The 14,828-nt window shown below is 37.5% G+C and overlaps 1 protein-coding gene across 3 annotated transcripts; it reads right to left on the bottom strand.

The window, feature by feature from the left end:
- Nucleotides 1–4,321: 4,321 nt before the first annotated feature.
- On the bottom strand, nt 4,322–14,507 carry LOC149052687 (uncharacterized). Of its 3 annotated transcripts, none has more exons than XM_089203870.1 (11): nt 14,323–14,507; nt 13,071–13,333; nt 12,675–12,789; nt 12,177–12,278; nt 11,805–11,906; nt 10,762–10,866; nt 7,898–8,011; nt 6,861–6,905; nt 6,118–6,351; nt 5,344–5,514; nt 4,322–5,056 (listed from the first exon to the last, which is right to left on the bottom strand). In XM_089203870.1, exons 1-11 carry the CDS (start codon nt 14,393–14,395, stop codon nt 4,740–4,742), a joined length of 1,641 nt encoding a protein of 546 aa, XP_089059996.1. In that variant the 5' UTR covers nt 14,396–14,507; the 3' UTR covers nt 4,322–4,739. The 3 variants fall into 3 exon arrangements, with proteins under 3 accessions (XP_089059996.1, XP_089060005.1, XP_089059998.1); XM_089203879.1 differs by having other exon boundaries at nt 4,322–4,848; XM_089203872.1 differs by lacking the exon at nt 7,898–8,011.
- Between the last annotated feature and the right edge of the window lie 321 nt (nt 14,508–14,828).

The raw sequence follows: 14,828 nt of genomic DNA, 5'->3' as shown, positions 1-14,828 counted from the left end.
ATCACTGCAAAATGTGAAAGCACGAGCGGTGTTTCTAAACGAGTTTCACAATTACAGACAAGTCCCTTGTGGTTTTAGACGAAAATTTCACTCTCATCAGTTCGTGTAGTTAAACTCCAACCTTTGTTTCCGGTATGCTGAGACACTTCGGCAAGGCTTTCCACCAATGTGATTTCTTTATTTTCATCTTCATGCCGCTCTTATCGCACATTTCCCGGTTACGATACCTAAAGATGTGAGAGCTCAGTGAACGAATACCTCTTTGTTTTATGTTTGCCCGAAGGAGAACTTACTCGCTGGATAATCACATTTATGTGTTAATTTATCTTTACCTTAATATCAGATGACAGGAAAGAAGAATTAAGACCACATATACAGATCAGTTAGTAAAATTGTTTTTCACAATAATATTTACACGGATTGAAACACGATTTCTTGTTTAAGTTAGTTAATCCTGTCCTCTATATGATTAATCCAGTTGTCTTCAAAGCCGAAATGTTATTGATTTTAAGCCTAACGCCGAAACAAGATACGAAGAAAGAAAAAGAAATCTTGCATGAAAGGACCACTAAAAGTATTCATGGGGTCATTGTCACGGCAATATTTTCCACTTTCTAGTAAACTTTGTCATCACCCTTTCATCAAAGCTTACTTGGTTTGAGGGGCTTTTACCCACTAACTGCCAAGAGTGACCAAGACAGAATTTCTCCCTAAAATATCAATACTATATCTGACAAGTGATGAGAATAAAGAAAAATGCTAATTAGGGGATCATCAGTTGATCTAATACCTTATTCTCCCAATTAACATCATATGAATCGGATGGTAAAAGTAAGGAGAATTACAAATGAGATCCTGGGAGTGAAAGGTATAAGAAGAATATACTGGTAACATCATAGGGCACAAAGAAGAAGTGAAAGTTTCATCAGCGATGTCATCGATGTTTGTCATTGATGCCTCCTCGGTTCCTGGCGCTAAGCTTTTGTCTGGGTGTATTAAGATGGCCAACCTCCTAGAGGCTCGGTTAATTTCCTCCCATACCTAAGTGTTCTGTCTAACAGTCTCAGCGCACGGTTTGTAGAATGTCAGAGACAACAGTTAAAATTGAGAAATGTAAGCTTCCAGTAAAGAAATAGCATGAGTTGTTGACGAAGATGAAGAAAACAAACTGACAAGAAAAGCTTATAAGTTTATGAAAATAGCTGTTGATCACTCTACCACTGCATGGACGTTGCAAGTCTGCAGATTTAGTCATTTAATTTTGCTGTTTATTTCATGACACAAGTAGATTTCATTTTATTGCTTCTTCAGTTACAAAAATATGCGATGTCGTATGTTGTTACTCGTTTTAATTGAGGTGATAATAAAACCAAGGCAATAATTTGAGACTGATCGATGTTACTCATCGTACCTGGTCGCTCCGGCTGTCAGCCCCAGTCTCTCTTAGTTATCTTTGGCTGATTTCAACCTGTGAATAGCTTCTGCCTGTTCTTTGGTGTAACGCAAAGTTGTAGAGGCATTGACCTGGACTGGTTACCATCATTTTCTATTGTTGCCAATACTGATTGAAATAGGGTCTGGAACAGTGACAGTTATTGTAAGTGTTAATTATTCAACACTCCTGAAAGTTCCAGGAGCTTATATAGTTATAAAAATAGTTATTACAGAGCAAGTGAATGCAAAAATGAAAAAAGGTGACTTCCATTGTTAAGTCTTCTACTTGATACATATGCATTTCACGGTGAAACGTTGGACCATAGCTTATGTCCATAGAAATGGCTTGGAAATCATGCTTCACCATACTCTTGAACGGCGACGGTCCTTCTTCTTTTGAATGAAATGAAAACCTTGTCTATCCTACGATATTCTTTGGACGATCGTTATCTATACGTTAAGACTATAAGCTATCTTTTTGTGGGTAATTTATGTTTAGCTTACTCATTTTATTTATAAAAGCCACACCAAAGTCATAATATGAACTACTCCTTAGTTACCAACTTAAAAAAGTGTAAAAAAATGAATTTTCTTCGAAATTGATCTCCCGCAATGGCCTCCGACGTAGTGTGTACTGGAAAAATTTCCATAGGCAACTTTGAAAACACATTTCAAACAATCCCCATAAAATTTAAAGTAGAACTCCTCGGGACTGAAATTGTGCAGAAGTTTTCTTTGGGCGGTCAGATTTGATACCTGGTCATTAAGCTCAAATAAACATCGTCCATTTAGAATTGTCGATCCTCTTTCGGTTTGCAAATAAAGCAAGCTAAAACTGGAAAGTTTTTGCAGGACAGCACATTTTCTATCCTTCTCTCTGATATATATTTCATGGTGGTTATACTTCAAATGGCGCAATTTTTTTTATGCGAACGACACCCGCGAAGGTCTACCGTATTCTTAAAGAAATTCAGATCAGATAGACGAACAGATTCTTGAATTCTTACCTCTTCGGATATAAAACCGTAAAAGGGCTGAAAGGAAATTCCGTGGTCTCTCCTCCTTAGTGCGGTTATTTAGTTCACATATTTTGTATTTCTGTTGTAGTTATAGCTTCAGCACGTGGTATCTTGTTCACATTTGATATCGCAAAGGTGGGGAGCCGCCTATGACCATCCTTCGAAGACAGAAATCTTGAGAGCCACCTAAAATGCTTACTTCTGTCCTGCATTGATCATTAACTGTGACAAACTCCACCAGAAACGCGAAGAAGAGAATTTTTACAAGGCGAAATGTTCACAACACATTTCTTCGCTCTTGATGACTCTACAGTTAACGCTCAAAGAAAACCAACCGAATTCAGACGCTGCCGTCCATCCACACTTTTTTGTTAAATAAACAACCCAATGCGTTTTCCCTCTTTAATCAAATGTTTTGTGAGGTTATCACAGGGGGGAAAGCAGACTCAAGCAGTGATCCTCGACACAGTGGTGAATAATCCTCCCTCCCCTTTTCAAAGGTAATTTATCGCTTGAAGGAATTCCTTGTCCGACTGTTAAAATTTCAAAATTTACATGGGCCCGAAACAGAAGTGACGTTTTTAAGTTTTTACGCCAGTGTCTAATCTAAGATATCCTACCGTTTAATAAAAAGAGATCGTTAACAAAATATCTTATCACCTCAATGAATGTCAAACCCTCCTTTGCATTTTCTCTCCACACATCTCCTATCCGTATTCTGTGACACTCAGGCGTCTTAATGGCTGTTCTATGTAAAACAGCTTCACTGACATCACATCCATTTGAACGGCAGGTGCCTGATAAAATTATACCAAGCCAATTGAAACCTCAATCTACATCATTCTATTTTCTTTTTTAAAGCAACTGATCAAAACAAGAAGCCATCAGCCGTAACAAATTGTTTTCCTTATTTTCGGTCTTCACAAAACCTTTCTATGCAATTTTACTCTGAATTTTCATCGACCTCGATCGAGTGAGTCGTCCAGAAAATACTGATGATGACTGGTGTCAGACACGCATGATGCAAATGATTTGAACGGAACTTGAGAGCAGAATGATAACCCCAATAGAATTCAAGTTTGAGGCCAGGACTCAGAAAAATGCATTAAAAATTCACACATCTACAAGAAGAAAATTCATATTTACACACTTCTTAGTTTGAACGTATTTCTTGAAACGTGCTTGGATTCTGTTTATATTGATTTATCATACAAGCTGTACATCATAACTTCCTTTCTGAAAGTGGTGCCCAAATTAAAAGCTCGTTTCTAATCTGGTACATTTCTTTGTTTTTTTTCATCACAGTTGATTCTCTCATACTCACTAAAGTTGTTATTGATATAAGTTGCCAATTTAGTTCAAGTAGAACCGCACAATAAATCTTGGTGCGTAAAACGTAACTAGAAAGGCCAAATTATGATTAACCAAAACAAATGAAAGGGAAATAAAGCGCTACGTTCATTGTTTCATAAGCTTATTATCACAATAGTAAGCGTTGCGCAGCGTTCATGACCACCTCTGAAGCGCTATTTTGGTGTCCATGTCTCATTTTGCTGGTTATAACACACCTAATAACTGTGTTGAGCTAGAAGCAAATATCCTGAGAATAACTGGCATGTTGGTTAATGTAAAACCTTTAAAGAAATTAACAAAAACAGCAAAAATCTCCAAGAAAAGACGAAAACTTCGCCCCTGCTTTAATAAGAGTGAGTGGTAACTACCAGATAATTTCTTTCCCAAAAAAATATCTCGCGAAGATTTCTGATTGTTACCTGACTTTGTTCAACGTGTAAATATGAGGATTCCAAAATGATTATGCGACGTGTCGTGGTTTTACGCCTCTAAAATAAACTACAATACCCTGCCAATTATTCTGTAAGATTTATTAAAGTTGTTCTTCACACCTCTTAAAATGTTATTGGATTACTTAGCTTTGATTAGAAACAAAAACTTAATAAAAAGTTCAAACAACAGATCTCACTTTAAGGTATGCAGTTATAATAATACTAGCAACAAAGTAGAGAACTCTAATGCCCGCTAGACGTAATAAGTCGAGCCTAAGTGACCCTTGGAGTTTATCCTGGTTACGGCAATTGCAGCATGTACACCCTTGTATATCACACGTAGACGCCCTTTTCCTGGACGGGATGTTAATCCATCGCCAGTTATTGCCCACCAATTCGCTTTACAATTGCTGTTACCAAATAATATCCCCCATTAGAGCCAATGCGAGGTTTAAGTACCTGGTCTAGAGACACAAATAGACTTGGTATTGTGTGTCCAGCTTTAGGAGAGATAAAACACCTCTACTTCATCAGGAGTAAATCTTAGACTCCCAGCTAACACTGTATCCTTCTCCTTTACCTCACTTGGAGCCAAGAAGGAGTGACCAAACCTGGTGTATGAATGAACATTATGACCTGCGTTGTTAGCAATATGAATATCGAAGCCTCCACCAAACGTTGGACCGTGACTCATCTCCATATAAATGGCTTGGGAATCATGCTTCACCATACTCTTAAACGGCGCCATTCCTTCTTTGTTGTCGAGTGAGTAAATAAAAGCCTTATCTGTCCTGCGATATCCTTTACTAGGATTTTCATCTACAGTCAAGACAATAAGCAAAAATTGCAACGTTTTTGGAGGTTATTTTTTCGTAGCTTACTTATTTTCTCAATGAAAGCTGCAGAAAAGTGCTGATAACATAAAGCCTAAGTTGAAAGAAACTATGCAAACACTTATTTTTTGCATATTTTTGAGGCTAAGTTGAAAAAAGCTATGCAAACACTTATTCTTTGCATATTTTTGTCATAAAGGTATTGAAACTGAAACGAGCGGGAGAGGAAAATACTGACAAGTATAAATTATGGCGAATAACTTTCCTCCTTACCACAAGACGCCCAGTCACCATTGTAGACAGCATCGAATGAACACCACGGTTTCCCGAAAATTCCCAGTATTTTCCCTGCACACTTGTGGTACATATGGCCTTCATACTCGAAAGGAAATACACAACAGCGACCTGACGGGTCCTTTGTTCTTGCTCCCGGAGGACAATCGGCTAAGAAAACATTTTGAATCCGTTAGCCATGAATGGATCCTTTTTCTCGGATAAAAGATGATTAGAATTAAAAGGAAATGATCTCCTTGCTCAGTATTTAGTGGTTAGGATTATGACAACCATTTTCAGAAGTCCTTCATCTTGATGTCAGTAACCCTGGTTAAAATCATTACACGAAAACCATGGCAGAAATACGAGAATTTGTGTCAACAGATTGAATCATGAGGCTTCAGTTGTAGTTCTGACATGAATTTCGAGGGATTGATTTATTGAAAACGCGTGCCTTCACACAAAATGCTTTAAAATTCTAGACTCACGAACCGAACAGTCTCCCTGTAGTTTTCATATCAACATTCGAACCGTTTGGTTTTCCGAAAACGGAAGCGCACGTTTGTAAATAATTGCACGCATACTACTACTGACAAGGCGGCGAAGAGGAACAAAGTAACGACATAATCTTAAAATCCCTTTAAATGCTGCAAAGGAAAGCTAAGACTGTGTTTTTGAGTCTGTTTGTTTGTTTGTTGGACGAGACATCGATAGGTTAAGTGGTTTGGGATGTAATCGTGATCGCAGGGTTGCAAATGGCGAAAAATTACTTACCCCATGGAACGTCAGTGTAGCCTCCAAAAACATACTGGTTTTTCTTTATAACTGTTACGGTATATTTCTTTCCATCGCAACGAGTGTGGAAGTCCTTTCCTTCCCAGCCATGTAAAGAGGCGCGGTAGCATAGCAACCAGTGGGAATTATTTCCGACGGCAGGGACCAGGAACTCATGAAGATAAGCCAAGTAAGATTCATTTATTGTCAGTATATTTGAATTCCTGATGAATCCTGCAAAAAAGAAAAGGGTCATCACGGAAGAGGGTTAACTATATGTGTATATACATGGATAAAGATTGTTTAGTTGATACTCACTGGGCCTACGCTATCACACCAAAACTTCCATTGACATAAATAATATTCCTGGCAGGCTTCTCCCTTTTTTGTGATCTCATTTCGAGCTTCGCAGCTCAACACAGCCAAGAGAGAAAAGCAGATGAGGAAATGATTGCATTTCCATCACATCTGTGACCACAATAAAAACCTGTAAACGCCTTGTCTCTTCCTCGTGTTTTGTGAGCAGTTGCAAATTTCGCTCCTCATTTGAAAACTGAATTGGGAAACATTTTCTGATAGCTACCTTTTATGCAGATTACAGACTATGCACTCATCGTAAGCATTAATTTTTAACTAGGTTATGCCGAGAGATCTTGTTAAACCTTCACAGTTGTGCCCGTCTACAGTAAACCCGGGTTTACAACTGCATCTAAATGATCCTGGCTTATTTTTACAGACCCTACCAGTCATATTGCAGTTGTGGGTATTTTGAGCACACTCGTCAATATCTGAAAGAAAATCCAGTAGGTTTATCATTATTGGTTGTGTGCTTCTATTGGAAGTAAAAGTTTCTTTTTTGAGCGAAACATCCCACTACGTTACGAGCCAAACAAAGGGGAAAATCTGGCTGTCTGTTTTATAATTGATTTTATGCCACTAAACCCAATTCCACAGGTCTATCATTCTTTGCTGGTTTTGTCAATACATGTTCCTTTGTTCAAACAAGGACTGTTGGCACAGCCGTTGATATCCACAAAAAACGAAGTTAAGCGCAAATTTCCAGTAGTCTTTAAACCAGTGTACAAATTAGTTATAACGAAAAATATTTTAAGATGTTTATTATCCTCTAATGGTAAAATGTAATCAACGTCTCAACATATGATTAAAATCTGTCTTTTTTACGTGCAGAAAACATTTTAGTTGGTAAATCTTATATATCAGCTCAAGTCATTTTGCCAACCCCCATTTTTCCGCAAGCTGAGGTTATACCCCATGCACAACCAAACTTAAATATGCTCTAAAGCTGTTTTCTTAGGCACAGTTCATAACATTTTTCTTCGTAGAAGCTGCTTAAACAGATGTTTGTCCACTTCAAAAGAAGGACTTTGAAAATATAAGTTAGAAATTACTTGAATCCTATGGAAAACTCAGTTTTTCAGTTCTCTGTTTTCTATTTTCATTCAGTTAAACCTGGTTTAACTAAACATGTTTTGCTGGTGTTAATTTGGTGTTAGTTTTAATTAGCAAACTTAGACAATCGACTCTTTACGTAACTACCTAATTTAGTAAATTATTTTGGATTAAACAGTTCAAGCCTCAGTGCATTGCACTATCTTTTTTTCGCAGTTATCTCCAGTAAACTAGAATCGACTTTTGTGGCTTTATCTACAAAATTTTGCCGAAGAAGTTACTAGCGCCTTTGCAAATGTTACAGGAACAGTTAGTTATTAATGTACCAAAAGAGATTATCAAATAAGAATAAAACATTGCTTTATCTAACCTGTGTCACAGTGATCACCAGTGAATCCTTGTAGACATTTGCATTTGTATCCAAAAGCTTCCTCGATGCAGGTTCCTTTATTGTGACATGGATTTAGCGCACAGTCCAAAATTTCTGTTACAATAATAAGATTGATAACAAGCTTTAAGTGACCTCAGGAAAGCCCTGTCGTGTATCATAAAGTCCAAAAAGCGCCTCACGATCGAGAATAGTAAAGCCAAGCCAACACTAAATGCGCTTGCCAATCAGAAAAAAAGGTTTAACGATGCAATAAACCAAAGGCATTTCAAAATAATACAGCCATCCAGGCTCAAGCACACGAAACTTCTGTTACTTATCAGCTCTAAAGAGCAATCCACGACTTGAAAATTTGCTACATTATGCTCAGCGTTGACGTTGGTACATATCCTTAGCGGTGGGGGCTAGCATTGATGCATATTATAAGTTCGTTCGTTATCATAAAAAGGTACTTATCAAAGAGTGGATACTTACCTTAATAATTCAAACGATTTTTCATTTTAAATAGAAAGGTAGATACACTCCATTCACACCCATAGCGGGCGTAAATAGCCAGTTTTCTCTATACCGTGACGTCATGAAACTTGGCGTCACCGTCCATTTTTTTAAACTTAGCCCTGCATTTTAGTCTCGCCTTTTCGTCTCTGATGTTTATGGCCCTTGGGACCAAATTCACTTGAAATAACACAAACAGCGCTTCACGTCAAGAGCAGTTTGAACGGCGTCGGTTGTATTTGTCAGAGAAATCTCAATTTTTTTTTCTTGAGAACAGTCTGTAAACTTTATGACAAAGGACGGTCAAGCAAGACATTCCGATAAGACTGAAGGAAGATTATTCAAAAATGAGCTTCCGGTTCAATTTAAAATAAAATCGACCAGGACTCTGATGATATTCATCCCAAATGGGTCTGCTCGGCATGCAAACTAATACATTATCTAGTCTAGGAAACCTCGGATCAACAAAAAATTGTTTTGACCCCAAACGATCTTTTTTTGTGGACATCTCATCGTGAACAAGACTGCCCTTGTGTGAGAAAAACCAGAACGCGCCCTTCAAATCAAGAAAACAAACGGCCTGAGGCCTAAGTTGGTCAAAGTATGTTCCCTCAAATTCTCGTGAGACCACTTCCAATACGAGACATTTCCTCTAACATTCATATGGAAATTGTGGATGGGATTCAAGTAAAAAATATTATTTCACCGGCCGCTTCTTTCCACGCGGTGTCTTTTAGACATCTCACCGGAAACGGATAGAATTTGACTACAAAACATTGCGAGCAGAATACGTGTACATGCAACACGTGAATAACAGCATGTACCACTAAGCCTCAACTGTTAATGATCTAAACCCGGGAGCAGCATTAGCTAGACGATCCGACCACGTAAAGAAATGAATATCAGAATTAACAATTGTTGGTACCAAAGAAATTTAAAAGCAACTCTAGATGAAGAAAAATATATACATACACACGTATGGGTGTATGTATGTATGTACGTATATATTTCTTAGGGAAAGAGATCACACCTGTCTCCAGTGCCAAGGATCTCGGAATAATTCTAAATAACAACTTAACCTATGATCAACACATATATCAACTTACCTCATCGTGCATGACCAAACTTTGTCAAATAAACAGGGTAAATAAAAGTTTTGATGGGGACACTCTACGCACGATCATCTTCGCTCTAGTCCTAAAAAAATTGTTCTATTGCTCTACAGTTTGGTCAAACACAAGTGCCACAAACATCAAGAGGCTTCAAGCTGTTCACAATTTCGCGTTCAGAATCATCACAAAAACCAAGAAATTTGAGCACATAACACCTGCGTTACGCGAGCTCAAATGGCTACCGGTTAATGAGCATCTCCACTACAGAGACACTGTAATGACGTTTAGGTGCATGAAGGGCCTGGCCTGTGCGAGTCTCTCCGAAGAGGCAAGTCTATTCACTATCATAACACTAGAAACAGAGAATCCCTTGATATTCCTCCAAGCAAGACAAAGTCCGGCCAGCGACGTTTCCTCCGTAGAGCAGTCAACATTTGGACTTTAAACTTTAAACAGTTATCTTTAACATCATTTTAAAAAAAAAGTTGACAATGCGCATGCTAGAGAATTATTTTAATTGACTGCTTTTTATAATTTTATTCATTTTTTATTCTAATGTTCTTTGCTGTTTAGTATTGAAAAGCCCCTAGCGAATACTAATAAAGTATGTAGGTACGTATGTATTACGAACGCTCTGATTGGTCGAAAACCTTTTGTTTCGTTCAGCAATCTAGTAGACCGCTCTTAAAAGCTCACTCCGACTCATTATTTACAAACTTTTCTTGTGTTCTCCCATCCCGCGTAGGTTATTACGCCGGTAAACCGATAGAAAGTGCGCTTTGGTGTTTTAATAAAACGAGAATGGGAAGTAAATGGGTTGCCATCAGTGCATGTCTTTCCACAACCCATAAATCTAGCTTGTGGCTCAGTATTGGGGCATTAGACCGCAAAACTCTAAGGTTTGAGATTCTATTCAGGATAATATTTCATTCTAAAGGGGCAGTAAGATATCTTTCCGTTAACATACTAGTAAGTGCACCTTACCGCCAAACAATTGGCTCTCACTTATGCCACACTGGGCTGAGTGTCAATAATTCATCCAATATTCCCTTTTTTTCCTAACTCGACGTAAAATAAATTATCCCTTGATAGTTTCGATACCATATTCATTCACAAAAATTTATACGATGGTCGTTTTCAAAGAATGAGCCCCTCTACATCACGTGATACCCTACAAGCCACGATAAACAAAGATCATAGTTTCTCACTCATTGACACGTTTTATAATAACAGACGTACCTTCTTCGCAGTTTTCTCCAGAATATCCAGGAAGGCATTCGCATTTATCGCCTACGCAGTTGCCGTCATTCTGACATGGATTGCTGTCACACCGATTGGCTATAACTATCAAAAAGCAGCACTGTTAGGGACTAAAAAAGGCCGTCTGATTAGAAGTTTGCCTCGCTTGTGTATAAGGCACTCGAAATACATTAAATGAAAATGCGGTTACCGGTCAATTCCTACACCTTTACTCACCGTATCTCGCTTTCGATCCCCTGCACATGCGTATAAACTTCTCTTTCTGTTGCAATTATCTTCTTTCTGAATTATGTTAAGTCTGTTTTTCTTTTCCTTTTTTTGCACCCGGCAGATACTTTTCAAACAAAGGCTACAATACTTACCTAAAATAATGTGTTTTTCGCTATATATCTATTTTATTGTTAGGTACAAGTGTGACTTAAGTATCATCATCATTAATGCCAAACAGACTGTCGTGAAGTTAGCAGGTAATTTAGTTTTAACAACTGGGTTGAAAACGTAAATTAGCCACCGTAAAGGGTAAAAAGCTGACGTTTCGAGCGTTAGCCCTTCGTCAGAGCAATAGATTAACGCTCGAAACGTCAGCTTTTTTACCCTTTACGGTGGCTAGTTTACGTTTTCAACCCAGTTGTTAACACTAAACTACCTGCTATACTCTCCCACCGACGCAGCACCACAGTTTCTTTAGAAACTTACCCCTTTATTCATTTGTCGTGAAGTTAATTTTTTCATTATTGCTTGTTTTGCGTTTTCAGTTCGTTTAATTATTTTTGTTTGCTTTCAGTTTTTTGCTAACGTTTGTAAAGTAATCATAGCTGTCAGTTTAGTCTTTATTGAATGGAAATCGCCTGTAGTATATTGAATGGAGACCAGTGAAAATAAGGATAGTTGACTGACATCTACTTATGCATTGAATGCCATTTATATGCCTCATACATTTGTGAAAAATAATCACATAATTGTCTTTGTCTTCATAGATGCGGATTAAGATACGATTTCAGAGTAATTAAGGTGTGACTAACCTATTTCGCAAAGTTCTCCGGAAAATCCAGGCTGACATTGGCATTTACCGTCCTCACAGGATCCTTGGTTCTGACATGGATTGCTGTTACACTTATCTATGACTTAAGAAAAATAAACAACCTAAGTTCTAACACACCTGCCGAGTAAAATCCCTTTAATGAATTTGCGAGTTCGTTATTCGACAGGCATCGATTTATCTCGTTTGAAAATGTGAAGATATTTGATTAGCATCTACTTCTACATTTGACGCCATTCATATACCTCATACTTATGGGAAAAATAACCATATAATTATCTTTGTCTTTATAGACGCAGTTTAAGATACGATTTCAGAGTAAAACTACATCTGATAATAATAATGTATGACTAACCTATTTCGCAGAGTTCTCCGGAATATCCAGGCTGACATTGGCATTTACCGTCCTTACAGGATCCTTGGTTCTGACATGGGTTGCTATTGCACTTATCTGCGACTAAAGAAAAATAAACAACCGAAGTCCCAAAACACCATTACACTTTTGCTACTCTTGTAATGGTCAATTAGTGGATGAAAGCTATGGAAGAAAGAGGGATTTAGTAGTAGACTTGTGAATAACCGGTGGAAAGAGATGAAATTTCGACAGCCATCGATTAATCTCGTTTGAAAATGTGACAAATCTTGATGCTTAAATGAGGACGTTCCTTTTCCATTTACCCATTCCCGTACCCATTCCTTCCTCTTCCACGTCCTCAACCGATTACTTTCCCTCAGGCTCCATCTGAGTTTTAATTACGGCGACTGTACTCATCGTCAGGACAAAATTTGTTTAATTTGATCAAATAATTTTAATTGTTTCCTTAAAAGGAAAACAGCAGTAATAATTTCCTACCGCGATCACAATTGTGGCCAGTAAATCCGGGAGAGCATAAGCAGCGATATCGTTGACTGGTAAAACCTGATTGACAGGTTGCATTGTTCTTGCACGGTGAATTACCACAGGCATTCTAAAGGGGGAAGATGAAAGCACTAATCATCAGCAAACTTGTTTTGTTACTTTATTTGTCTTTGGGTCTGCTTTATTCTCTTTTATCCTTAAATCGATTTTGTAACTCTTTGTAAAATCAGACATGATTTGATACTACTCTGGTTTAAAGATTTAGTGAATGTAACTGAGAAGTTACAATTCATAGAGGCAAAGTTTCGGCACTCCTGTCTAGTGCCTTCATCATTGTCCACCTTGTTGCTATGTGAGCTTCAATATATTTTCTTTGTAAAATATTCTTACATTCGTTCCATGGTAAACATAATTTGCTGCCTTGATCAAGTCCTTCTCATGTTCTTGACTGGTTGAGTTGTTCAGTTCACAGTTTTCTGTCTCAGGCTCTTTCGGTTGAACATTAAAGTTGATACTGACACAGCTGTGTTCCAGGTAACAACCAAATTCGCACGTGTCCCTGTCAATCACACTGATTGTTGCTATGGTGTGGTTAACAAGACGTTCCCCCTCGAAGAATAACGAGGACGGAAAGGCTAATAAACGGCAGTTATCTAAAATAATTTCGAATGTTAGGAGGACAATAAACGAAATAATTAAAATACAGCAAGGTCACCAATGTCACTACTACGCCATCACCTTGATACACATGCATGCATTTCAAAACTCAGACTTAACGTGTTACGTTAATAATTGATGAAGGATAAGAGGCCTTACTTGGATATGGCTTGAATCGATCGTATCAGCCGTGATGAGTGTTAAAAGGATATAAAACAAACAAAATACAACCAGAAATCCTGAGATGTTGAGTCATGTAACGATTCTCCACGCAGCAACCTTGGGTTTTTTTCTTATGAGTTAATTCGTTTCATATGGTTAGAAACTATCCTACCGGCCGCGATGAGTGTTAAAAAGAAACGAAACAAACAAACAAAAACGAGAAATTCTAAGATGTTGACTCATGAAACGATTCTCAACGCGGAAACCTTGGGTTTTTTTGCACAACTTAATTCATTTTATATAACTTGAATCTATCGTATCGTCCGCGATGAGTGTTAAAAAGAAATAGAGTGAACAAAACTAAGTGAAATTCTGAAAAGATCTAAACTAATGGTGAGGGTTGGAGCCATCTGCTCCGCCGCGTTGTGATGTAATAAGAAAAGTTAAAGAAGTCGGGAATATGTCTCAATAGGAATATTAACATTCTTATTGAGAAAATGCCTGCTACCCAAATTAATTTTTAAGGTTTCCGAGAAGAGTTTTGGGTATCAATATTGTTGAGTGTCACCGATATTCAAATAATGTCGTGTGTAAAATACATGTAATATTGTTATGCATCGTGTGCAAGATAGATGAAAAGAAAACATAATAATCCGCATCCACTAAACACCATTAAGTGCTTCCTTTTCAAAACTGAGCAATTTTTTCGTTGGTTAGTAGTGAAGTGATGCAGAAAGAAGTTAAGATTGTAAAAAGGGTAAAAGTTATATGAGTATAGAATTATAAATTCAGCAAAAACATGGAGCTTCTTTAAACAACTTACCATCTAAACAGGCCAAAGCTCTCTTTGAATTAATAATTAACAAGAAAAAGCTAAAATGAACTAAGAAAATCATAACGACGAGAGGAAGTTCAGTTGTTCAACTGCAATGGACTAAGGAAACCATAACGATTTGAGGAACTTCACTTGTTCATCAGCAATAACCTGTCTCTAACAAAGTTGATAATAATACACATGAAAAATACTTTCGGCTGATTGGATGAAAACAAGCGCATTTTTCATGTAACACAAGTGAAAATTACAAATTACAAAACTACAAATTACGCGCTGACAAAATTTCGTTTGTTTTGACTTTCTTTGATGCTTTTCACGTAAATTATTAACAAGTAGCATGATCTCTCGCACAATTTGGCGTAAAAAAGAAAATATTCCCTCTGCGTTAATGAGCACTGGTAAAATTTTCAAAGATCAAAAATTGCACTGGCGCTACGGGCTGGCGCGATTTCGTTGTCTTTGAAAAATTTACTTCTGCTTATCAACACCAAATT

Source organism: Pocillopora damicornis, chromosome 1, assembly GCF_964200805.1.
Source record: "Pocillopora damicornis chromosome 1, jaPocDami1.2, whole genome shotgun sequence".
NCBI lineage: Eukaryota > Metazoa > Cnidaria > Anthozoa > Scleractinia > Pocilloporidae > Pocillopora > Pocillopora damicornis.
The sequence above is the reverse complement of the archived record's forward strand: the minus strand, read 5'-3'. Positions and strand labels throughout refer to the sequence as shown.

Excerpts from the sequence above, each read along its gene's own strand:
- LOC149052687 (XM_089203870.1), bottom strand. The coding sequence starts at position 14,395 with ATGATTTTCTTAGTTCATTTTAGCTTTTTCTTGTTAATTATTAATTCA. Across the intron at positions 5,515-6,117 it reads CTACACTGACGTTCCATGGG|CCGATTGTCCTCCGGGAGCA; the intron begins GTAAGTAATTTT and ends ATGTTTTCTTAG. Across the intron at positions 5,057-5,343 it reads TGGTGACTGGGCGTCTTGTG|ATGAAAATCCTAGTAAAGGA; the intron begins GTAAGGAGGAAA and ends TCTTGACTGTAG.